General features: G+C 36.8%; 1 protein-coding gene across 7 annotated transcripts in view; it reads left to right on the top strand.

Moving 5' to 3' along the window:
* Positions 1–27055, top strand: part of CERT1 (ceramide transporter 1) — a 148237-nt gene that overhangs the window by 55045 nt on the left and 66137 nt on the right. For all 7 annotated transcript variants that reach the window (XR_011258058.1, XR_011258053.1, XR_011258057.1 and 4 more), the window contains 4 exons: positions 11565–11672; positions 12048–12186; positions 19330–19413; positions 23574–23731. Coding sequence is in view for 2 of the 7 variants with exons in the window: in XM_069595335.2 (XP_069451436.2) it covers positions 11565–11672; positions 12048–12186; positions 19330–19413; positions 23574–23731 (489 nt within the window). In the remaining 5 variants the exon portion in view is untranslated. The remainder of the gene's footprint in view (positions 1–11564; positions 11673–12047; positions 12187–19329; positions 19414–23573; positions 23732–27055) is intronic.

Genomic DNA, 27055 nt, shown 5'->3' with positions numbered 1-27055 from the left:
TCTTCTCCATACACTTAGATCTAAAAATTCTTAAGTCTTTTAAAACCATTCCTGCAAATAGATATTGATCAAATTTCATTGGTTCCCCTTGCCCTGGGTTTTTAAAAGTAACTTTTATTAATTATAAGGAAAAAGTTACAAAATTACCATCAGTCTTACAAGCAAGACAGTTCTTCATTTTGGTATATTTCCTTCTTATTCTCTGTACATTTTGCCCCTACAACTTTATGGAAATAAGTTTATATCCTGTTGTTGATTTTTTAACTCTTAACATCATTTTCTCCTTAAAACACAACTTCATTAGTATTTCATTATATTTTAATTTTGGTACTCATGTGCTTATTCTTAGGCCTTTAGATTGTTTCAATTATTTTTTGCAGTTAGTAGTTACTCCCTTCCTACATAAAGTATTTTTCTGTGATTTGTGTCCTCATAAAGGATTCTCAGAAGTAGGAGCACTCTACCTAAGGGTATTAGCACTCTTCTTATACGCTGTCAGGGTATTTCCGAGACTGGCGCTCATTCTGTCTACAAAACGTGTACATCTTCCTTTCTCAGCTCTGCGTCTCTGCCAGCTTCATTACTGTCTAACCATTTCTAAGTGAGATGAATTAAACGTGTGTTCTGTAACTTCATTTTCTGTTTTTATTTTTGTAGAGGTGATACATGATTACTGTAAATAATTCAAACAGTACAGCTAATACTGAAAACTATATAAAAGAAATTGAAAATTCTGGCCACATAGAAATGACCACTCTTCATCTTTGGTAAAGATTTCTTCCAGATAATTTCTCTGCTTGTATATCTTAGAGTTTTACATAAATGATTCCATACTACTTTGTAGCTTTTCCTTCACTCAGCAGTAAGTTACAAGGATCTTCTTGTGTTTGAAATAGATTTCGTTCCTCCCTTAACTCCCTGAGAAAAGAATGCATGTCTTTTCGAGAAAAGTTTGGTTTGGGATCAAAGCCCCAGAATAATTAAGCATGTTCATTTGCTGACCATTGTTTTATGTGCGTGCATTTCTTTCAGGATCCTTGCAGGGAAGAATTAATAGTTCAGGTCCCCTGGCCAAATACCATCTTAACATTTCAACAGTTCTGCGACTACTACTCAGAGAAGGCAATGGCAATCCACTCCAGTACTCTTGCCTGGAAAATCCCATGGATGGAGGGGCCTGGTGGGCTGCAGTCCATGGGGTTGCTAAGAGTTGGGCACGACTGAGCGACTTCACTTTCACTTTTCACTTTCATGCATTGGAGAAGGAAATGGCAACCCACTCCAGTGTTCTTGCCTGGAGAATCCCAGGGACGGGGGAGCCTGTTGGGCTGCCGTCTATGCGGTTGCACAGAGTTGGACATGACTGGAGTGACTTAGCAACAGCAGCAGAAAATACTACTCAGACATATCAACCCTGTTTTTTCCCTTATTGGGACATTTAAAGGAGTCTTAAAAAATAGCATTAATTATTTTGCCACTCTCATCTCTTTGCAGTTAAATAAAAAGAATGTAATTATGACCTTTTTACTTTATACCTATGAAACTTCCTTCTAAAAGCAAATACACATTGGCCCCCTTTTCTAGGGCAAATCATAAATTAAGAAAGTTAATGAGCAGCGCTGGTATTTTGTTGCATCTGCTGCTAGCTTCTTTTTAAATTTATTTTCCTCTGTAAAAGTGTTTCTCGAGTAGAGATAAAAGGAATATCCTGATTTTGTGGAAAGGTGAAGAAGCAATGGTAGCTAATACTTACTAAGCATTTACAATGTAATATAAATATTACAAGTATTGTTAAAGATTTCTTCACTCTAAAGCGCATTTCTTATATCCTTGTCTACTTCTTCAAGTTCCACTATTTCAAAACAGGTATTTCCCTACAAAAAACAGAGGCTAGGACAAAAGACTTTGTTACAGCAATATTGACAAAACACATTTTAAATAATAGATAATAAATAAATAGGGAGGCTGACATAGTTTAGTTTAATTGTACTTCTGCCTCTAACAGGGACTTATAAGCAGTGTATGAACTTGATCCAAGGAGAAATATGAGCCAAATAGGATTTAAAACAGAAAGTGAAGTATCAGATGTCTGCTTTTAAAGTACCCCCCTGGCTACACTAGAAAAGATTTCAAGAGGAACTAGACTAAAAGTAGTTAGAAATATGGAGGATTTATCCAAATGAGATACTAGGTGACCACAGTCGGAAAACAGCTGTGGGAAATGGCAGTGGGAAAATAGTGAAATGGACAGATTTAAAAGAAGCAGAAGCAAAATCTCTGGATGTTGAGGCAGTACAGTAATGATTAACATCATGGGCTCTTGAATCTGGAATTAAATCCTGGCTCCCTTACTTACCAGTTGTGTAACTCATCACATAAAATCACCTACAAAATGGGTTAATATGAGTACCCATTTGACTTAGGCTTTTAAAAGGATTAAATGAGATAATTCACTTAAAGCTCTAGCATCAGGCCTGGCACAAAGTAAGTATCCTAAGTATTAGCTTTTACTATTGGTATTGGTGGTATAATTTATCCAGCTTGGCTCTGTGGGATTTATATATAAAATATCCATGCAAAATTGTGCAACTCTTTCATCAACCCTCCTCTCAAGGCAAAAGAAGAAAGATCTCTCTTATCCTTTAGTACTTGTTTTCTAAAGCTAGAGTGGAAATACTGTTAAACAACTTGCCTGTATACAGCCTCATTTGATTTATCTGCTATTTCTTATCTCCATTTTAATGTCATGAAGAAAAAACAGCTGGGCTTCTAGACTCCCTACAAGGGGAAGGATTTGAAAAAAAGATAATGACTGAATTTCAGTGTCAAAGTTAGTTTATTTGGAATCATCTTTCATGACACAGATTGGGTTCTTAAAAAGCTTTTGGTGGACTTCATTGGTGGCGCAGTGGGTTGGAATTGACCTGGCCAGTTGCAGGGGACATGGGTTTGATCCCTGGTCCAGGAAGACTCTACATGCCACCAAGCAGCTAAGCCTGTGCACCATGACTCCTGAGCCCCTTCCTGCTGCAACTCCTGAAGCCCATATGCCCCAGAGCCTGTTTTCTGCAACAAGAAACGCCCGTGCACTGCAATGAAGAGTGGCCCCCATGCTCTGTGACTTGAAAAGGCCTGTGCACAGCAACGAAGACCTAGTGCAACCAAAAATCAGTTAATTAATAAATGTTTTAAAATTCCCATTAAAGAAAGCTTTTGGTGCAGAGGACATACTTGGTAGCTTTCTGAGAAGTCTAATTTCCCCTACAGATTAAACAATATATGTATTATTATAAGTACAAGAGAGGAATGCTGAAATCAAGGAGAGTGGGCACTGCTGTTGTTACTCTCTACTTCCGTAGTATCATATTCTGTTTGGGCACTGTTGTAGTTCTTTGGATTGTGGTAGGCAGTGTCTTATTTTCTTTTACCCCTCTAGCCTTCTTTTAATACTTAAATAGGATGTGGAGTAAGGCCTTAGTTAACCCTTCCAGCCTTATCTCACTACAACACTACTTAGATACTTCTGTAAATGAGGGCCTATCTCATGCTTATTAGAAGAAAATGAAAAATGAGTAACCAGGTTCCATAAATGACCTTCAAATGAGGTATTTTATTTGATAATTGGTTATTTATTTATTCTTTAATTGAAGGATAATTGCTTTACATAGTCGTGTTGTTTTCTGTCAAACCTCAACATGAATGAGCCATAGGTATACATATGTCCCCTCCCTTTTGAACCTCCCTCCCATCTCCTGCCCCGTCCCACCCCTCTAGGTTGATGCAGAACCCCTCTTTGAGTTTCCTGAGACATGCAGCAAATTCCCGTTGGCTATTTTACATATGGTAATGTAAGTTTCCATGTTAACTCTCTCCATACATCTCACCCTCTCCCCATGTCCGTAAGTCTGCTCTCTATGTCTCTTTCCCAATTGCTGCCCTGCAAATAAATTCTTCAGTAACATTTTTCTAGATTTCATATATTTGTATTAGTATATGATATTATTTTTCTCTTTCTGACTTACTTCATTCTGTATAATAGGCTCTAGGTTCATTCACCTCATTAGAACTGACTGAAATGTGTTCCTGTTTATGGTTGAGTAATACTCCATTGTATATATCTACCACAACTTCTTTATCCATTCATCGGTTGAGATAGTGGTTTTTCAGTTATGATAGAATGACTAGGAAGCATTCCACTGTGATTTGAGAAAAATATCTTGAGAGTAAGCAAATATATTCTATTCATTTAGCCATATTGCTGCTGGGTTCTAGGCAGTCGGAAATGGATGAAATCTTCTGTAATACAATTTTTTAAAATATATTTTAAATTTTCTTTGATATATGAGATAATGCAATTTTCTGGAAATCATTGTAGGTTCAACCCTTCCTCATCTGATACATTGTTAGTGTCAGTTTTCTGAATAAATTGTGTTATGTTTTATCTTTCCAGCTGGTTCAACCCCTTTGTTGAACATTTGGGCCTCCACTGGATATGTACATTTTTAGCCTAAGCTTTGATGTTTTTGGCTTGATATCCAAACTGTAGTTCTAGACTAGCCATATCATTTTAAAGATAAGAAAAATAAGCTCAGGAAGTGACGACTGACTGGCCTCGCTGTCTCGTTTGACAGTGACAGTCACGCCTGTGTCCTCCCTGTTGCTGTGTTCTTTGTACTTCAGAGGCTAGTGCTTCTGAAGAGGGATCCACACACATGTGAAAGGCGGGACAGATTTTTAATGTGAGTGTGAAACTGTACCAAATTTTATTACAGCAAATATTGATAATTTGTTTACCTAGAATCACAAACAGAATTACTGCCATTGCAACTTATTATGATACTGTAAGCCATAATCCTGTTGATTACATTGCTCTCTTGGCCATGGTGTCTTGCTTCTCGTGTGGTTTGCTTTAAAATGATATTGAAAGTAGATGTGTGGATACTTGCAACACGGCAGGTGTATTTGGTTTTATTAACAGTTTTAGAGTTTCAGTTTCTGGAAAATGCTCCATTGTCCTTATGTTAACATTCAGTCTTACTTCTCTTTTCTCTTTTCCCATAATTAAAAGGGAAAGGGATAATGTCAGGGATAGACCTATGCTGCTAAACAGAGAATTCTTGACACCATGAGAAAGTTCATTTCTTTCTCAGTTTCTTTGGTATGCTTCTTCCTGGAGAGTATTATTAGGAAAAGGAATAAGCTTTTCAGAAGGCAAGTGCTATGAAAAAATAAACCAGCTTTTTTCTTGTATTTTATACCACTGTTTTCAGAGTGTAGATGGGCTGATGAACGGACTGTGCAAAATGAGAATAGATGTTTGTCTCCTGTGTGAATGAGCCACACTAATGTGCCATGTGGCATGTCGTGTGACGTGGGGTATCTTAGTTCCCCAACCAGGGATCGAACCTGCACTCCCTGCATATCTTAACCAGTGGGCCGCCAGGGAAGTCCCTAGAGTTCTCTTTTCAAATTAGTTCTTAGGCATTTCTGGTCCTTTTTAAAACTTAACTTTGAACTATATGATTTAATTTATTGTGATCTTCAGTGTTCTCAAAAAACCAAGATACAGAAGGTAAAGGTACAAGTAAGGGATTTAGTGTGAAGGTTACTGTCGTGCTTTGACCAATAGTAACCTTTGTATCAATTTTCCAAGTGTACTGCTTGGAAAGTACTACTGACCCCCTCTGGTGGCCAAAAGATTATGCTTTTTCCTCCCCCTAAAATAAGGAGGAGTATTATAATAAAGGTGTGGTCTCATTACTCTAATATTTAAAAGAACCCCACCTTGTACTATATAGGACACGTTCAGTAAGTATCTCATTGAACCAAAATGGCATTTTATGTTTATATAAAACACATTGATGAATACTGCTTATAAAACAGATATCCATCATGGTTTTTTTGTGTGAAGGAATCTTAAAGCATAGATGTTAAAAGGGGGAAATATTCCTATAGTGACTGCATTTGAATTCTACATTATTAATTTTAGATGGAAATCGATGTTTTAAAAAATACTATTTTGGTGATTAGAGGTTGTAAATAAGTTCCACTTTTTTTCCTGTGGAAAAGCAGGATTAAGAAAACGAGCTATGTACCTTTAATGTATTATCCCTAAAATTGTACCAATGAAATTTTGTAAGCATGTTACAATTTTTAAGAACATTTAACAGTGTGTATCCATTGTGACCATAAAGAAATTTCTTCCCATTTTCCTCACCCCACCTTCAAAACACAGATGATAAATTCAGGACCAGTATTGTTGCCTTTAAGGTGAACATCTTAGAAAGCCGAAATAGATGTCAACAACATTGCAACTTTTCAGAACAGTTTTATATCTTTTAGATAAATTTTTAGCCCCTGTGACAAAATGTTTTAAAATATTGATATCCCTGGGGCCCTCCCTGGTGATCCCGTGACATTGTCTCCCAGCGCAGGGGGCCCAGCGTCAGTCGATCCCTGGTCAGGGAGCTGGATCTCACATGCAGTGATGAGTGTGCATGCGGCAATCAAAAGAGAAAAAGATCCTCCGTGCCACAGATAAAGCTCAGCGTAGCCAACTAAATAAGTAAATGACAAAATTTTTAATTATTGAAAATAAAAGGAAAATATTGATATCTTTGATAGATTTCTGAGAGAAATCTAGTACCAAATCAGGGCATGTCATGTGAATAGGGAAGGCGGTCAAGCTTGATTACACAGTTTGTAGCTGTTCCTTTTGTAAGACCGTTTTAAAATTTTTATTCTGCAACTCCCCAAAATGATTTTAGATAGCTCCATTTTGTGGCTGTATCATAAAATTACTCTCAATATTATAATAGTACCTAGGAATCTTTGGTGCAGTGACAGCATTGTTGCCAGAATGATAGGCGTTTCCAGAATGACTCGTTTTTAAACAGGCGTGATTCATTTGTATGTGCATGTACATATTTGTTAAGCACTTAGATTATTTTTAAAGTTGTCCCAGTGCAGTTACTGGCATAGAATGGCAAATGAACCCCCATTATTTAAACTGAATAAAATGAAATTGATATTCATGAGTATGCTATATTTTTTCCCTTAGAATGATATATATAATTTATAATACAGTTTATTTAAGTGAAACTTTGTTGGAAATAGAAACACGGTTATTCTAAATGCTCAGACTCAACATTCATTCACTATCCATTACTTAAAATGCACAGCAACATTATTGCTATAGTAGAGTCTTTGTTCTGTCATGCCTTTGTTGTAAGGAGATATTACTGTCTTGAAATAGTGGAACCTGAAGAAACAGACAAGAATATAAGAAGTATCTTTTAGAGTCAAAAAAATGTTTAGTAAAGCTTTGTCGTGTTTGTATTTTGTTTCAAGATCTTAAAGTTTTGACTTACTCTGTTTAGGACTCACTGATAACAAGCATCTAAATGGAGAGGGTAGATTCATTTGGATTTGAATTTCAAATTGTTTGGTTCTAAATATTTTGTTTTTAAATAACATTTTGATTGAAAATTATAAGTTTTATATTTAAATGGACAGTTTTAATTAATTACTGGTTAGAAATTAATGACATACAAGTATCTGAGATAAGTGACTTCTGAAGTGCTTTATATTTTTAGTCCATTACATTTAATAAATAGTCCATTAAATCTATTTAGTCCAATAGATTTTTCTTATGTTTAATTCCAGTCTTCTATATTTAAATCTATGAAAAACTTTACCAGAGCAGTACAACAGTTAAAAGGTAGAAACACTGCACTCAGAAAGCTAGTATTCCTGTCAGATGGCAAACAGAAACTAGAGCCACGAGAAGCCTAGGTCAGTGCCTTTGTTCTAGGATTTATTTGATTTTAAAAAGTCTTATTTTTTTAATGAATTATATTATTTCTATAATTAGAATTCTCTTTTATTGGGATTCTGTTATACTGAAACAAGCTTACCTTTTTTTTCTTTAGCTATTTTATTGAGGTACAATTTATAAAGTGTATCAATGTAACTGGACACTTTGAGTTTTGACAGCTGTAATGTATTCCCACCAAAATATGTCTTTGTAGTTAGTGTCCCCACTGTACCCTGGCCTGCTTTTCTCATGAACTATAGCTTTGTCTTTTTTAAAAAGTCAGTTTTCTTGAGGTAGCTTATATACAATGCATATACTTAATCCTTTCATTAATAGTTTCCCTGGCACCAAAATGCTTACTTTGTAATTTCTACCTCATTACTAAAATACTGCTTTGCTTTGAAATAGGGAGTGGTGTAGGGTGATACAAGTCTTGGAGAAGAGCTTTGATTCCATCTAGTCATAATTTTATGGAGTGCAGGAGAAGAAGGTGACAGAGGATGAGATGGTTGAATGCCATCATCAACTCAATGGACATGAATTTACGCAAACTCTGGGAGATAGCGAAGGACAGGGTAGCCTGGCGTGCTGCAGTCCATGGGGTCACAAAGAGTTGGACACGACTGAGTAGCTGAACAACATAAGTGTATGTGTAATTTGTTAGTAAATTCATAGTTAAGAACATATTGCAGTACCTTTTATAGCTAGAATGTTTTATGAACAATTGTTATTAAAGTATGACAACTTTATTTTGAATCTTTAACAACCAGTATGTGCTGGAAGCTTGGACTTTGGGAAGCATACGCTAGGTATGATGCTAAAAATAATTAGGTGGTATTTTACTTCTTAAGTTTATGACTAGGATTAAAATTATGCACAGTACTTCTGAAATCTACAGTAGAAAGTAATCAGAGACTTTAAATACTTGAACAGGTTTTAGGTACTTGAAACTTATTTTTTCCAAATGTTCAATTCCTTTGTCTATATTTTTGAAAAGTGAAAATTAGTAGCTCAGCCGTGTCCAACTCTCTGCGAGCCCATGGACTGTATGTAGCCCGCCAGGCTCCTCTGTCCAGGGAATTCTCCAGGCAAAAGAGTACTGAAGTGTGTTGCTATTTTCTTCTCCAGGGGATCTTCCTGACCCAGGGATCGAACTCAGGTCTCCTGCATTGCAGGCAGATTCTTTATGATTTGAGCCACAAGGGAAGTACTGCATTTTCCTAGGGAGGATGAGATACAAAATTGATACTCTTAAGCAGGGGTCTCCAACTTTTTTGGCACCAGGGGCCTGCCGGGAGCCAGCGTGAGGAATTCCACCCGTGACAAGGTCATGCGGCAGAGCTCTGATGGCAAGGCTAATCAGACCTCAGGTTTTCCCCCTGGAATTTCCTGAGCATCCACCCCCCCAAAAATAAGAATCTGCCTGCTTTTCCACTCTTCTGACATTCTCTGGAAAAAGTAAATTCAGGGCTTTAGTCTTCTGCATTTGAAAGGGTGTTTCAATCCAAAAACCGCTCTGATGGCTTTCTAGCCTGCCTGCAGGACAGGCTGCGCATGTGATTGTTTGAGGCCTCCTGACCGCAGGAGGCACAGGAAGCTTAAAACACCCTAGGAATGTAGGGGCTTCCGAGGAGTCAAAATCATTAGAATAGGACTGATTAAAAGTTTCATTTGTTGAGCCAATACTTGCTGCCAAATTTTTGTATTCTTTATTTTTAGATATAGTTGGTATATAGAAAAACAAGTAGTAGACCTGGTATTAGCAACATTAGATCTTTGAGTTAAGTACCTTCTTTGTTATAACCCACTGCACCTTTGTTCTATAGAGATGTAACTTTAGTGCTTTAAGGAGATGCAGATTAAAGAAAAACACTTCAGGGGAAACGAGATCAACATTCATTAAGGAAGAGAGCCAAAAAAGTGTTAGCAAGCCTCCTGGCCAGAAGATAATATAAGTCACCTGAGACCTTTTGTAGACAAAAAAGATATACAGAAAGGTTCAGGACTGCTGCCCCTGCGTGACTCTGTATCTTCCATTATGTATATACCCATTAGGGTATATAAACACCTTTTAAATAATAAAGTTGGAGGGGGTTTTTGCACAAGCCTGGCCTCCCCGTGTCCTTTCTTTCTCTTGCTCCCTCCCTCTCCTTTTCAGGCTGAGCCCTTGGAACGTGGAGGCTCACTGTGTCTACTTGTCCTGGCTTCTGAGATCCGTTAGAGAGAGAGCCCAAGGCAGGGCACTCTCCGATTTTCAAATAGCGCCAGTGGCCTAATGTAGACGGTGCAAGCTCCTTGTCTGGAACTTTATTGGTTTTCCACGTAACCCAAGTTAATCAGCCTCTTCTCTCCACTTAATTTTCCTACTACAGTATTTCTTCCTAATCTAATCTTATATTAATAAATAAATACGTTTTTCTCACGCCAACGCCGTCCCCACTTCAAATTCCCTGGATCCACCAGGGCTGGACCCCGGCAGGGGCCTGTTTGATTGAAGGTAGTTTTTCCACAGATGGGATCAGGGGATGCTTTCAGGATGATTCAACTGTAGCAGTGGGGTGCAGCTGTAAATACAGATGAGGTTTCACCCACTTACCCGCCACTCACCTCCTGCTCTGCAGCCTAGTTCTAACAGGCCGTGATACTGGTACCAGTCTGTGGCCCCCATGGGTTGGGGACCCCTAAAGAGTAGTAGTTCTTCAAAATTAGATCACAGTGCTGAGTCTAAAAAAGCCTTCTATCGTGTGATGACAAAATAGGTTGGGAAAATGGGGGATTTTCTTTGTGTCTTGAACTGTTAAGGTCACTCCAAAAATGGAAAAAATGTCAGCTGTCTTACAGAAGGTCGAAGTCCAGTGGTCCAGGAGTAGTAATGACGTATAACTATTAAAACTGAGTAGCGGATGCCATAATCATAATAGGTTAAGAATGGTTGAGAATACAGAGTCAAACTACCTGAAATAATAGGAAAGGCTTCATTGAGACAGAGAGATTTGAGCTATGTCAGGATAAGTAATTTGTCTATAAAGAAACAGTACTCAAAGTTTCCTTTTTTTCTTTTGGTCCTTGTTCTACCAAAATTTTTTACCATGGTAAAATATGAATGACCATCTATCATTTTAGCTTTTTAACTGTACAATTCTGTGAGATTAAACTTATCTACATTGTTATTCAACCATCATCACGTCTTATCTTATCTAGCTTCATCTTATCCAGCTCTGTACCTAGTAGATGCTGACACCTCATTCTCCCATCTTCTTAGCTCCTGATAACCACGACTCCACTTTCTGTTTCTATGAACTTACCTACTATAGCTAGCTTTCCTATTATAAACTGTTAGCCCACTAGCCCAGCATGTAGCTGGTATTCAGTACATTTCTAAATTAATGGCAGTTAGCAATTGAAACACATTGCTTATGCCAGTGGGTTGCCTATATTTCTTGAGTGAACTCTTATTTCTAATTATTGTTCCAGTAACCTTATTTTTTAATTTTTTACAATAATCTTATTAGTTTATATGGAAATTTTTGTTTTCTCAAGTATTTTTTTCCAGTTTTATAATTGATCATGTAACATTATATTAGTTTAAAGTTTACGGCATAGAGATTTGATATCTGTATATATTGTGAAATGCTTACTACAATAAGTTTACTTAATATTCATCACCTGACATGGTTAAAAAGTTTTTTCTTGTGATGATTAAGTATTTTTTATTTAATTTTTTCACGTAGTTTACTTTCCTTTTTAGACTGAATCTGGATATGGATCTGAATCCAGCTTGCGTCGACATGGCTCAATGGTGTCATTGGTATCCGGAGCAAGTGGCTATTCTGCGACATCCACCTCCTCGTTCAAGGTTTGTAATTACGAGTGCTTTAAGTTAAGGCAGCATAAATTGAGTTTAGTACTAAATGTTGTGAGCAGAACTTATTTAATAGTTTTTTGAAAAAAAATCTTTCATAATTTTTCATCACAATGTTAATTTGAAAATATTAAATATTAGCAAGTTATCAGGCTTATTTCTATCATTTCCTTCAGGCTTATCACTGTCAAACAATTAATTAGTTTCCAGTCTTTCCCTGGAAATACTACATTGAACTTGACAACTCTTCCTACCCCAAGCCCTCAGTAGTAAGATATAGACCTTAAATTAAAAGATGATGAAATCCCATGGGACTAAGTAAATTTTAATTTTGTTAACTTGGATTCCATCCCATTTTCTCTGTTGCAGAAGGGCCACAGTTTACGTGAGAAACTGGCTGAAATGGAAACCTTTAGAGATATACTGTGTAGACAAGTTGATACTCTACAGAAGTTCTTTGATGCCTGTGCTGATGCTGTCTCCAAGGATGAATTTCAAAGGGATAAAGGTTAATTAGGCTATTACCACTATTTTTACTTGGAGAATGAATGGATTTAAAGCCTCTTGATCTTAAAGGGTAATGTCTTTAAGTGATGAAGGTAATTATAGTTACTTGTGCTACACATCGCTAATGTCACAGATTTCAGTGTCCACATAACTTGTGTACTTTAATAGTACCTCAATTAATCTGATCACCCATACCAGATATCATTGAAGATTTTAAAATGATTTTTGAACTCTCTATCTTATTAAAAAATGTAATATCATCTTGATAATATGGAGCATTTCACATGATTATGTCTAATAAATTAGACCCTATGACAAGTCATAAGAGACAAGCATATGTGTGTTAAATCCTCCACATCGGGAACCAGTCAGTCTTTTTTCCCCTCCCTCTTCTTCTTCCTCTCCCTCTTTCCTCTCTTTCTCTCCCTCTGTCTTCCTTCCTTTCCTCTGCCCTTTTTCTCATAGAGGAAGTCTGGGTAATGGAATAGAATAATCATGGAATGACATGTACATATATAAGTAATTTCTAGGGTGGTTTTTTCCTTTAAGAGTTACGAGAGAGAGCGATGATATTTAGTTAACCTGTAATATGAATTCTAAAGATACTTTTCGTTTGTTACTGCTGAATATTACTGGTGGAGTATCTGTTCTTCAGTTTTTCTCTTAATCTGCCATATAGGCAAAAATGAACTACTCATAACAGTATTACTAAATAGTGCTAAGTTCATTGCCAGTATGACTAGGTTGCCTGACATGGTTGTTTTTTTGTACTATTAAATGTGTTACGTCGGTTTATATTCTTTCTGTTAACTTGCCTGCAAGATGGCCGAGTAGAAGAGCATGAGCTCATCCCTTCTCACATATTCTTTTCCTATTCTCTGTTCTTTTTTCCCTTTCTCTACCTTCTTTTGGGTTGAATATTTTTTATAACTATTTTTTTATCTCCTTTGTTGACTTTTTGTTAAATTTGTTATGACAGTGGCTACTTCAGGGTTTATAGTATACACATTTAAGTTATTACAGTCTACCTTCGAGTAATATACCACTTTTTTTATTGTGTAAAAACCTAGAATAATGTATTTCCATCTCTCCCCACTACTAAGGCAAAGCTGCTCAGCATTCTCTAGCCAGTTCCCTATGTATTGTCCCAGGTCTGTGTTGTAGGGACAGACCCTTTCCCTGCTCCACATAGACTTTGGGTCCTTTTCCCTGGAATCCTTTCAGATGGTTCTTTCTATGACCTCTGTAGTTCCTCAGCTTATATGTGCTATCAGTACTCTACACAAGACTCTCAGTGGGATCTTCTGCCCCTCTCCAGAGTTCTGTCTCTGTATAGTACAGCTCTCTTCTCCCAAGTACTCAGCCTTCTGAACTCTGGTGATCTTTGTCTATCTGGATTTTCAGCTCCATTTTCTCACCTCAGAGAGTACCAGGCTCCTCCTGAGTTCCTCCTTACTCCGCAGCTTGGAAACCCTCACCGTGATAGACTGGACCAGTCACAGGGCTCACATCATTTGTTCCCCAATCCTTAGGGATCACTCCTTTGTTGCCTGATAGCCAGTGTCTTGAAGACCATTGTTTCATATATTTTGTCTAATTTTTTAATTTCATGCTAGAGGGTAAATTCTCTCCTTGTTGTTCCATCTTTGTCTAAAGCAGAAGCCCGTATTCCTCTTAAAATACTTAATTTTATCTAAAGTAGACTTGAAATTCTTTATATTTGATATACTTTAAGTTTTTGGCTCTTTAATATTTAACATTTATTTCTCTAAAAAATAAAGACGGTTGAACGTTTATTTCTCATTAATTAAAAAAAAGTATACTTATTTTTCTGTCAAATTAGATCTAACATATCAGCTTTCATTTGCTTGCAGACAGCAAGCAAACTGTCCTTTAAACTAAAACAAGGTAGATACAGATTTGAATTCTTCTTAATTTTTAAATGGTCCGTGTCTCCATGTCAATAATACATAGCATTTTAAGGATGAAAGTGATGGTGGAAGGAGCGGAAATTGGCGTGCATTCACAACCAAGTTGTGTAGAAGATTTGAAAAATAACCTTAAACACTATTCGTGTTTGACTATATAGCAACAGTGATGTGTGTGTCCTCTGTCATGTCTGACTCTTGGTGATTCCATGGACTGTGGCTGCCAGGCTCCTCTGTCCATGGGATTTCCTAGGCAGGACTGTTGGAGTGGGTTGCCATTTCCTTCTCCAGGGGATCTTCCTGACCCAGGGGTCAAACCCACATCTCTTGTATCTCCTGCATTGCCGGTGAATTCTGTACCACTAGCGCCACACAAAGGCAGTGGCACCCCACTCCATTACTCTTGCCTGGAGAATCCCATGGACGGAGGAGCCTGGTGGGCTGCAGTCCATGGGGTCACCAAGAGTCAGACACAGCTGAGCGACTTCACTTTCCCTTTTCACTTGCCTGCATTGGAGAAGGAAATGGCAACCCACTCCAGTATTCTTGCCTGGAGAATCCCAGGGATGGAGGAGCCTGGTGGGCTGCTGTCTATGGGGTTGCACAGAGTCGGCCACGACTGAAACGACTTAGCAGCACCACCTGGAAAGTGCAACAGTGACAGACTAATATATTAGTTTGCTAAGGCTGTTGTCACCAAAGTACTCCATCACCTGGGCTTAAACAGCAGAAGTTTATTTCTCCGCAGTCTGGAAGCTAAAAATGTGAGATCACGGTTTTGGCAAGTTTGATTTCTTCTGAAACCATGAGGGTCATGAGGGAAGGATCTGTTCTAGACTTCTTTCCTTGCCTTGTGGATGAGCATCTGCTCCGCATGTCTTCACGTTATCTTCCTTCGTAAGTGTCCATGTCCAAACTTCCTTTTCCTACAAGGACACTGGTCATCTTGACATATTGACTGGGCCCATCGTCATGACCTCATTTTAACTTGATTACCTCTGTGAAGACCATGTCTCCAAATACAGTCGTAGTTTGGCGTATAGGAAGGTTAGGACGTCAATATATGAATTTAGTTGTGGCGCAGTTCAGCCATAACAACTAATTTCCCTATAAATGGCTATTTTGCAAAATTTTATTTTTAAGAGTACATGCTGGGTAAAGCTGAAATAACATGGAATAAGAACACTAAGCGCCATAGTTTCTTGCCTCAACTACACATCAGAATTGCCAACCTGAGGATCTCTGTAGGTGTAGCAATACTTTCACTAAATTACCAAGACTAAATTATCTGTGACTTTAAGTAATTTTTAGAGTCACACACTTCTTTCATTGTGTGTCACTGAAATGATAATAGCAAGCTCTCATTTTAAGTGTTCAGTGTTTTTATTTAAAACATTTTATTACAATTGCTAGTAAGACTGAATGCCCGCCGCCCCCCCCCCTTACCCCACCGCCCACCCTCCACTCCCACCCCCGGCCACACACACGCTCTTCAGTAAGATTTAATTAACCATTTAGGTCCAGATAGATGGCTCTGGAGAAGGCAGTGGCAACCCACTCCAGTACTCTTGCGTGGAAAATCCCATGGGCAGAGGAGCCTGGTAGGCTGCAGTCCATGGGATCGCAAAGAGTTGGAGACGACTGAGCAACTTCACTTTCACTTTTCACTTTCATGCATTGGAGAAGGAAATATCCAGTGTTCTTGACTTGAGAACCCCATAAAGGAGGAGTTTGGTGGCTACAGTCCATAGGGTTGCAGAGTCAGACAGGACTGAAGCAACTTAACGCACACACAAAAACAAGACATATATTCATATTGAAAATAAAGGTTCTGATCTTATTTTTCTATTCATTATTAGTTTGATGACTTGAAATAAATTACTTATCAATTTCTTCACATCTCTTTCCTCTGTAACATGAATGTTGTTACACAAGCACATGATTGTGAGATTTAAATTGGAATATGTATGTTAGCACTGTGTTTAGTAGCAAAAAATCAATAATAGCTGCTGTTATTAATATGGTTAATTTGGATAATTGCAGGGATAATGAAAGCAGGAATGTATAAGATCCAAAGATGGAATTTAGCATAATAGATAATGAGTTGGTGAGGGAGAGACTGGTCTGATAGGGATGGGAGATTTGTATTAGGACAGTGTTTCAAACCATGTCATCCCTTAAAGGTGCTTCAGTATGGACTAGGAGTCCTCGGTTGGGAAGGGAGGGGGGAAGTCCACTTTTTTACCCAGAGGAGCTTTTGTTTTCATCACTTTTATATGTTGATTATTTGCTTTTAAAAAAAAAAGGTTGAAAATTTCTGCTTGATAGTACTAGGCTACTCAGTGGTTAGGGAGATGAAAGCAAATCTTTAGTAACCCAAGGTAGATGCTGAAGATATGAAAGAAGCGCAAAAATTTCGGTATTGAAGACCAGTTAATCATAGTAGTATTGAGCCAAGGTCAGGATCTTGTCTGAGGACGACTAATGACTTAAAGTTAGAGCAGCTTTGTGCTAGTTAATTTCTTAAAGACAAAGTGAAGTCGCTCAGTCGTGTCCGACTCTTTGCAACCCCATGGACTGTAGCCTACCAGGCTTCTCCGTCCATGGGATTTTCCAAGCAAGAGTACTGAAGTGGCTTGCCATTTCCTTCTCCAGGGGTTCTTCCCGACCCAGGAATTGAAACCAGGTCTGCATTGCAGGCAGACGCTTTAACCTCTGAGCCACCAGAGAACCCCGTTTCATAGAATGACCTTATTTGCAAATTATTGATGAGAAGAATCTGGAAATTTGATTAGTCTTGAAACTAAAGTATTTGCAGAAGCTACAATATGGATATTGAAGTCTGGAGGAATAATGACGGGCATGGAAAAGAAAAATGTCAGTTGGATATTTATAGCAGTTAGCTGCTGATAAAATAGTAGGTGTCAGTGTTAATAGATAATGGCAGCTTGTGGTTTGAAAATTATCATAAATAAGTACAAATTTTTCAGGTAATAAAAAAATGAAATAGCCCACTGATTAGAAAATGGTAATACTGAATAAAGCTATTTTCCATTTAGTTAGGGAGGGAATAAAGAAATAGGAATAGGCTTTGCTTCCATTAGAGAGAGAGTTAAAATAGATGAAATGTTCCTTGTAGACCCAAATTGCTTCTGAAGTAAGGAGATAGACAAGAAGTAGGACATTAGTTTAATGTGCAGATGTCTCTTGTAGAAAGGGAGTTCAGCAAAAGATAATATTAAGTTGGTACAAACGTAATTGTGATTTCAGACCATGAATTTTAAATCATTGTTCAGTTGCCAGGTCGTGTCCGACTCTTTGCAGCCCCATGGACTATAGCATGACTGGACTCAAACACATCTTTATTAATCAAAATAAGAATCATTACAATTAACACATTTTGCCAATGAGAAATAAATTTGTTTATTCCTGCAGCATAAAAATCCATGCTTCAGGATTCAGTGAACTCTTGGAAAGCATTTTCTGTGTCTTGTTAGTTGTGGAAGTATTTTCCCTGCAAAAAGTTGTCTAGATGCTTGAAGAAGTGATAGTCAGTTGGTGAGAGCTCAGGTAAATATGGTGGTTGAGGCACAACTTTGTAGCTCAATTTGTTCAACTTTGGAAGTGTGGGCTGTGCATGGTACAGTCGGGCATTGTCGTGGAGAAGAATTGGGCCCTTTCTGTTGACCAGTGCCAGCTGCCAGCATTGCCATTTTCAGTGCATCTGATCAATTTGTTGAGCACACTTCTCAGATACAGTGGTTTTGCCAGGATTCGGAAAGCTGTAGTGGATCAGACCAGCTACAGACCACCGAGCAGTGACCATGGCCTTTTCTTGGTGTATGTTTGGCTTTGGGAAGTGCTTTGGAGCTGCTTCTTGGTCCAGCACTGAGCTGGTCGTCATCGCTTGTCCTGTACGATGCACTGTTCATCACATGTCACAGTCTGATCAGGAAATAGTTTGTTGCTGCTGCCTAGATTAAGAGAAGACAACACTAAAATGATGATTTTTTTTAATTTCCAGTCAGCTCATGAGGCACCACTTATCAAGCTTTTTCACCTTTCTAATTTGCTTCAAACGCTGAATGACCGTAGAATGGTTGATGCTGATTCTTCAGCAGCTTCTCCTGTAGTTGTAAGAGGATCATTTTCGATGATGGCTGTCACTTGTCGTTGTCAGCTTCGATGGCTGGCCACTAGGCTACTCATCCTCAAGGCTCTTGTTTCCTTGGCAAAACTTCTTGAACCCCCATTACACTGTACGTTTGTTAGCAGTTCCTGGGCCAGATTCATTGTTGATGTTGTGAGCTGTCTCCACTGCTTTACGAACCATTTTGAACTCAGATGACAAAATTGCTCAAATTTGCTTTTTGTCTAGTATCATTTCCATAGTTTAAAATAAATATAAAGTAAACAAGTAATAAATCATTAGCAAAAAAAAAAAGGCAAGAAATGTGCATTAAAATGATATATAACCTGACCACATTTATTTAGAATGTATTCCAGTATCAAATGGCAAATTTCAATAATGCAAAAGCTGTGGTTACTTTTGCTCCAACCTAATAAATTGAAGAAGCCATTCAAAAATATAGAGTAAGGTTGGTGGCTGAGGTTTAGAAATTGATGTTAAGAAGCAGAATACATAGTGCAGAGGATTCGTAGGTTAGGCAGTGTAAAAAGAGAGTATTGTATAGAAGAAAGAGGTATGTTGAAGAACACAGGGAATTCTGTATTTCCTGGAATTGGGTAAGTTAAAAGGAATATCCAGGCACAGACATACTGGGATGAATTAAAATCAGTATCAGAACTGTAAGTGATTATATTTTCCCTGCGTATCCTGGAGGCAAGATAAAGTATCTTCTTTACGTATTGATACCTTTACCATCCTCTTCAGTCTTTGTAGGTCTCTGGCAGAATTAGAAAATCTCCCTAAGGTAAGGAGAAAGAGATAGGAAGACTTAAAGGAAAGAATAATTTATATCTCAGTACTATCCCTTACAAAAAAAATGAGAGTGGATATGGTTTTTATAGTAATGTACTTAAAGACATTTCACAGCATACTTATTGGACATCCGTTGATGAGCACTGAAAATACAAAGATGAATAAGATCGTGTAGTCATGGTATCCAGAGGATATTTAATCAGTTGGACATAAGAATAAACTGGTTAATTTCTGTGTGCTTTCATCCTGATGTTCTTAAATATATTTTATTTAGTGGTAGAAGATGATGAAGATGACTTTCCTACGACACGTTCTGATGGAGACTTCTTGCATAATACCAATGGCAATAAAGAAAAGGGTAAGTAGTAAAGTTTTCCCCCTCAAGGTATTTGGGAAAAATAAAAGTCTTTTTTAAGTTGGAACATGAAAGTTTCTTCTAGGAAAAGACGTGGAGGTAAATACAGTCTGACGTTAAATAATGCGACAGCTCATCTGACAGATATTTAATTCTAAGTTTTAGACATTGGCCAGTTATTTCAGTAGTGTTTGGTAGAATCAGTGTCTAGTACTGAAAAAGTATTTCTCTTTCCATTTGATAAACTGGTGTTGCAATGTATTTAATCAGTGTTACTAAAGGAAAATTATTGAAATAGCTGCTTTCATAGCACAGTTGTTCATAAACTCAGGAACAAGGTGGTTTATTTCATATATCAGTTAATAACGAGTTACTTTCTGGATGGAACTGCTAGTTGTTCATTAGAAATCTGTGTTTTTAACAACACAGATGAACATGGAGGGCATTATGCTAAGAAATAAACTGAAGACAAATAACACATGGTATCCCATATATGTGGTATCTGTTGGGAGAAGTTAGGTTGTAACAGAAACCTGTGATTCATAGTCAATGTTTTCTAAGAAAAAGCTGACATGGATTTTTAAAACTTTTTTTAAGTTGCAAATAAGCCTTTGTGAGAAAAATAAGTTAATCTAATTATGCTTATTTTTGCTGAAGTTATGAAAGAATATGAAGTAAAATCTGTGGCCGTGGCATATTTTCAAATTGTTTTTCAGTTGCTAAGTCTTGTCTGACTCTTTGCGACCCTATATATTGCAACATGTCAGGCTTCCTTGTCCTTCATTATCTTCTGGAGTTTGCTCAGATTCACGTCCATTGAGTCAGGGATCCTATCTAACCATTTCGTCCTCTTGCCCTCATCTCCTTTTGCCTTCAATCTTTCCCAGCATCAGCTCTTTTCCAGTGAGTCAGCTCTTTGCATCAGGTGGACAAAGTATTGGAGCTTCAGCTTCAGTATCAGTCCTTCCAGTGAATATTCTAGGATTGACTAGTTTGATCTCCTTTCAGTCCAAAGGACTCTAGAGTCTTCTCTAGCACCATAGTTCAAAAACATCAATTCTGTGCTCAGCCTTCTTTATGGTCTAACTCGCACATCCATACATGATGACTATTGGAAAAACCAAAGCTTTGACTATATGGACCTTTGTCAGTAAAATAACATCTCTGCTTTTTAATATGCTGTCTAGGTTTGTCTTTGCTTTTCTTCCAAGAGGCAGGTATCTTTTAATTTCGTGGCTGCAGTTACCATCTGCAATGATTTTGGAGCCCAAGAAAATAAAGTCTGTCACTGTCTTCATTGTTTCCCCATCTATTGGCCATGAAGTGATGGGACAAAGATGCCATGATCTTTGTTTTCTGAATGTTGAGTTTTAAGCCAGCTTTTTCACTCTCCTCCTTCACTTTCATCAAAAGGCTCTTTAGTTCCTCTTCGCTTTCTGCCATAAGGGTGGTGTCATCTGCAGTCTGAGGTTATTGATATTCCTCCCGGCGATCTTGATTTCAGCTTGTGCTTCATCCAGCCTGGCATTTTGCATGATGTACTCTGCATGTAAGTTAAATAAGCAGGGTGACAGTATATAGCCTTAATGTACTCTTTACCCAATTTGAAACCAGTCCATTGTTCCATGTCCAGTCCTAAGTGTTGCTTCTGGACCTGCATAAAGATTTCTCAGGAGACAGGTAAGGTGGTCTGGTATTCCCATCTCTTGAAGAATTTTCTATACTTTGCTGTGATCCATACAGTCAGAGGCTTTAGAGTAGTCAATGAAGCAAAAGTAAATGTTCTTCTGGAATTCAAGGAAAGATATATAGAACAGTAGAATAGAATTGAGAGTCCAGAAGTAAACCTTATTTCATATAAAATAAATATCTTTTATAAGAGATGAATACAAGAAAAAATAGGTTTTTAAACAGCTATATTGAGGAATAATTAACATACCATACACTGTATATATATTTACAGTGTACAGTTTGGTCAGTTTTAGTATTATCATGATGCTATCGCCTCTGTCAAGACTGTCCAAAAATTCCCTGCCTCCGTCCCTTTTGTCTTCCCTTTTTCTCTACTTCTCAACCAACCACAACCCTTCTTTCGCTGTAGATTAGTCTCCATTTTCTAGAATCTAATGAATTCGATTTTTCTTGCCTGATCTCTTTCTTAGTTTGAAATTTCCCATTGTTATACATATCATTATTCAGTGTCTTTTCATGGCTGAGTGGTATTCCCTTGTGCAAATAACATGACGGGTTTCTTCAGTTCATTTGTCTATTGGTAGAAATTTGGATTGTTTACAGTTTGGAGCTATTATAAATAATGTTCCTGTGAACATTCAAACACATTTTTTTATGGATATATATTTTATTTCTTTGAAGAGATGGAATGGTTGAATCATATGGTAGGTATATATTTAACTTTTTAAAAACCTTCCAAACTACTTTTCACCAGTCATATTTGAGAGCTCAAGTTCCTCCATATCCCCACTGACTCTTGATGTGGTCAGTCTTTTAAAATTTTAGTCTTCTAATAGGTGTATAATGGTATCTCACTGTAGTTTTAATTTGCATTTTCCTAGTAACTATAAGTGTTGAGCATCTTTTTATCTGCTTATTTGCTGTTCGTATTTCTTCTTTGGTGAAATGTGTATTCAGATCTTTTGTTCAATTTTCAAGTAGATTATATTTTCCTATTGAGATTACCGTGTATTATATTTATATATTAATATACTGAGATATCTATATTAATATTAATATATGAATATGTATATAAATATATGGATAGATAGATAAAGGATATGTCCTTTATCATATGTATTCTGTGCAAAGATTTTTTTTCCAGTTTGTGGCTTGTTTCATTATTATTTAAAAAAATTTTTTTATGGATATTATATATATTTGAGGTGAGACTTCCCAGGTAGCTCATTGGTAAAGAATCCACCTGCCAAGCAGGAGGTGTAAGTTCAGTCCCTAGGTCAGGAAGATCCCCTGGAAAAGGAAATGGCAACCCACTTTAGTATTCTGGCCTGGGAAATGCCATGGACAGTGGAGCCTGGTGGGCTGCAGTCCTTGGGATCGAAGCGAGTCGGACACTACTGAGCAACTAAACAACAGCAACATATTTAAGGTGTTCAATATAGTGATTTGGTGTATATGATTATGGTGAAATGATTACTGCAGTCAAGTTCGTTAGCATATTTTCTCCGTTACCATTATTTTGTTATTAACTATAGATTAGCTCTCTAGACTTACTTATCCCACAACTGAAACTCTCATTCTTTTAACAGTGCCTTCAAGAGTAGAAATTCTTAAGTTGGATGAAGTTTAGTTTGTCAGTTTATTTTTGGATTGTGGCTTTGCTGTCATATCTGCATTATGAGTTTTTAAAGTTGGAAGTATTATTTCATTTATAAGAGTTCTATTGAAATGGTTTCTTATAACTATAAGTGCTGTGGGACTTCCCTGACTGTCCAGTGATTAAGACTCCACGCTCCCAATGCAGGAGGTTATGGGTTCGAATCCTTGTCAGGGAACTAAGGTTGCACATACGGCACATGGTGGCCCAAAAATAAATGAATAAAGCTTAACGATATTATGCTGTCTGTTTGCATCTGATGAGGTTTTTTTTTAAGATTGTTCATTTAATTCAAAGACTAACTTTAAATTAAAATTATAATATATGAACATAACCATTTTTATGTATGCATTGGTCCCAGAATTATATTCAGACATTTACTTAAGTTTATTACGTTACCTTATTCATTTCAGCAGTTTCTCCTCAGATTTTTCTTTTAAATTCAGGGTTTCTCAAAATATAAGATAGTTCTTGCTATAATTAGGTCTCACTCTAGGCTATCTGTTATTATTAAATTATTACTTCTCTTACCACGTATTCACTGGGTACAGCATAGCAAATAGAGTTCAGGAAACAGAATTCAGAGAAAAGGACTTGAGAGTACTTATGTTGTCCCAAGCTTCTTTGCTTGTAGAGATGGATGGAAATTTTTAAGTGTTGGCCAACAGGAAGGCAACTCCATTTTGAAAGTTCTGCTCTGAAAAAAAAAAAAAAAGAAAAAGAAAGTTCTGCTCTAAAAAATATCTAATTTTAAGTTGTAGTGAGGAATGATTTCTTTGTTATAAAGATTTATAGTGACTAATTTTTTTTCCAGTATTTCCACATGTAACACCAAAAGGAATTAATGGTATAGACTTTAAAGGTGAGGCGATAACTTTTAAAGCAACTACTGCCGGAATCCTTGCTACACTTTCTCATTGTATTGAGCTAATGGTAAAACGTGAGGACAGCTGGCAAAAGAGAATGGACAAGGTAAGATTTTCTTTTTACTTTTTAAAAAATAATCAGATTTTGTTTATATACCAATCAAACATTTAAACCTAACTAACTTCTTAGGGAAAGATTGTTTGGATTGTTAGAAGTAGGTGGTACTAATCCTCTAAAACTTTAGAACATCTTAAATTCATTTTTCTAATGAGATTCACTGGTAATGTATTTGGTTATTGTATGATACGCATTCTTCATTGGATTTTAACATGAAAGTTTTTCTAATGATAATAGTAATGCTTTGAAATAGAAGTATGAACCATTTAACATTTCCTAGCTTTATTGTCTAACTCATGAAAGTATGCCTAAGTTATATGAACTACTTGGTGTGTATAAAAAATACCAGTTTATAAAGTTAAATCTCAGCTTGCTGCATTCATGGCCGTGTATGTTTGCCAGCATCACTGGTGTCACTCAGCACACATTTTGTTGTTCATTGAACATTTGCTTTATGGTCACCTTTCCTACCTGTGTTTAAACTGCACCACTGATAATAATGTTATACTATGAATCTTGAGTTATAAGTGTGAGGTAGAATTTGGCTCAGTGAATTTGTTTGGTAGGAAAACTTTGGTTTATAATTTAACATCATAAGAACGCTAGAACCAAAGCATATCTTAGAGAACTTAGTTCTAGGGTAGTGCCATCATTTCATAGAAGCAGCTGAGGCCCAGAGGCTTGTCTAGAGGTATTAGGTAGCAGAATTAGAAGAATTTTACTCCTCTATATTTCATCTCTGGATATTAGGGCAGGTGTCAGTCAGAATCGTATCACCCATTAGTGAGTCATATTGCTTGCAGTATTTGGAGGTCTTAGCAATTTGAGCAGAACACTAAGGAAAGCAGTGTCATCACTGATGTAATAGCAGAATGGCTATACATTTAATAGCACTTGATGTTTAAAAAAGGTTCCCATGTTCTCAGGTGCAGGTGAAAGTAAGCCAGGTTGATTGACTATATGTTTTCTTTTAAAACCAAGCAGTAAAAAAAATCCATTTAAGGTACATACGGATACTTCATTATTATTCTGGAGTCAAACTTTTACACCATCAATGATTTCAATTGTGGATCATAGTGAATTTTTATAGGAGTCACACACAAAAAAAGTATGAGGAAACAGGACAACCCCTTAAATTCACTAGACTACTGGTTCAAGAGAATCTTTCAACTTGTCCGGATTAGCTTACTCAAAACTTTTTTGGTAACTTTCTTTTAAGTACATGCCACCACCCCTCCCTCCCTGCCATCTACTAATCCTTCCCTAGAGGGTCACTGTCTCCAGTCATGGGCTCTAACGACACTGCCTAAAAAAATCCATTAAGAATAACACATGGCTTCCCCATCTTTTTGGCAATCAAATTTCTAATTTGAAAAGGGGCATGGATTTGCAGTTGTCTTCAATATTGGTAATCTTACCCATTCTCTTTCTTTACCAAGAGACTGTATCAAATAACCTGTGAAAAAAACACTTTATTTGGTACCATATTTAATCAAATAAGAGCACAAAAGATGGTAGTATTAATTGAAATCTACAAATAATTGTAATTTATAGTGCTCTTACAAGTTTCATTCACCTTTTCCACCATCACGTTTTTCCTTAAGGTCGACATAGGATCCCAGTTACATTTTACAGGAAATATAAATGCATGTGTGCATATACAGTATATGCACGTATGTTTAGCATGTGTATGTATATATATGCATACACATGTATGTACATATATACTCATATATATACACACACACACTCTGTAAAGATTAGGAAATTCTTGAATAGAGAGAGTTGTTTTTCAAGAAAGATATCCTTGGCTCAGCTGGTAAAGACTCTGCCTGCATTGCGGGAGACCTGGATTCGATCCCTGGGTTGGGAAGATTCCCTGGAGAAGGAAAAGGCTACCCACTCCAGTATTCTGACCTGGAGAATTCCATAGACTGTATAGTCCATGGGGTCACAAAGAGTTGGACACGACTGAGCTACTTTCACTTCACTTAGGTAATTGATATAACTGGGAAGCAAAGTACAATGATAACAATATGGTTTAATTGAAATTGTGTTTATTTCAAGAAGTATTTGTATGCTTGTTGTGTGCTAAAGCATAAGCTAGAAATGAGGAAACGGTAATGAACGGGAAGTCATTCTTGAAGGATCTTAAAATCTAATGAGAGCAATTAAATATGTGATAGTTGATAAAATAATAGCAACTTAATAGCTGTATACCTTTTATGTAGATTTCTAATATATTTTTATCTAGTATATATACATATATAGTAGATATGTATAATATATATGTAAATCTCTATAGTCTCCAATTTTATGTTTAATAGCTCTTATGTAGATTCCTAACATTATATCCATTGTTCTTATAGTTAAATAATTTAAAATTAATGTTCTTCAGTGGTGATGATTTTTCTCAGTTACCTGTATAAATAATTCCTTCTTTTATAGAAGTATACTTAATTTTTAAAAGAAGTATTCCTTCTTTTATAGAAGTATACTTTTATAGAAGTATACTTAGTGTTATTGCTGTTCTGTGTGTTTTTGTTTTCTTCACTTTTTAAAATTAAGGTTTAATATATATACAGTGAAATGTACCAATCTTAAATGTACTGCTAGATGAGTTTTATATATATGTATACTCCCCTGTAGCCACCACTCAAATCAAAATGTAGAACTTTTATAACCCCCCAGGTTTTTCATGCCTCTTCCTACTCCATACCATACCACTGCCTCAAGAAGTAACCACAGTGTTAGCTCATTAATATATCCTTACAGATAAGTTTTGCCTGTTCTTGGACAGCATGTGAATGGAATCATACAAAATATACTCTTGTGTCTGGCTGCCCCCTCCCCAACACTGACTGTGAAGTTCCTTCATCTTGTAACTTGTAATGATAATTTGTTGTTTTTTATTGTTATATAGTATTATTGTGTATACTCTTCATTGTATGATGCATTTTCATTCTATGACTTTACTGTGTTTTTTCCTTTTTCCTGCTGATGGACATTTTTTTAATTTTGGGCATATACCAAGCAGTAGAATTATCGGTTCATGAGGTATATAGTTAGCTTTAGGTGTATAGAGGTAGACAGTTTTCCAAAGTAGTTATATCAGTTTATATCCCCACCAGCAAGTAAGTGAGAATTCTAATTGCTTTTCACCCTTGACAGCACTTGGTATTGTCATTGTTTTGTGAGTGATTTTTTATGTTTTAATCTTAGCCATTCTGATGGTTCTGTAGTCCTCTCTTCACTTCAGTACACAAAAATCAGTTTGTAGGCCTAGTATACTAATTCATTGATTTGCACCAG

The sequence above is a fragment of the Ovis canadensis genome, chromosome 7 (assembly GCF_042477335.2).
Source record: "Ovis canadensis isolate MfBH-ARS-UI-01 breed Bighorn chromosome 7, ARS-UI_OviCan_v2, whole genome shotgun sequence".
In the NCBI taxonomy this organism is placed as follows: Eukaryota; Metazoa; Chordata; class Mammalia; order Artiodactyla; family Bovidae; genus Ovis; species Ovis canadensis.
The sequence above is the reverse complement of the archived record's forward strand: the minus strand, read 5'-3'. Positions and strand labels throughout refer to the sequence as shown.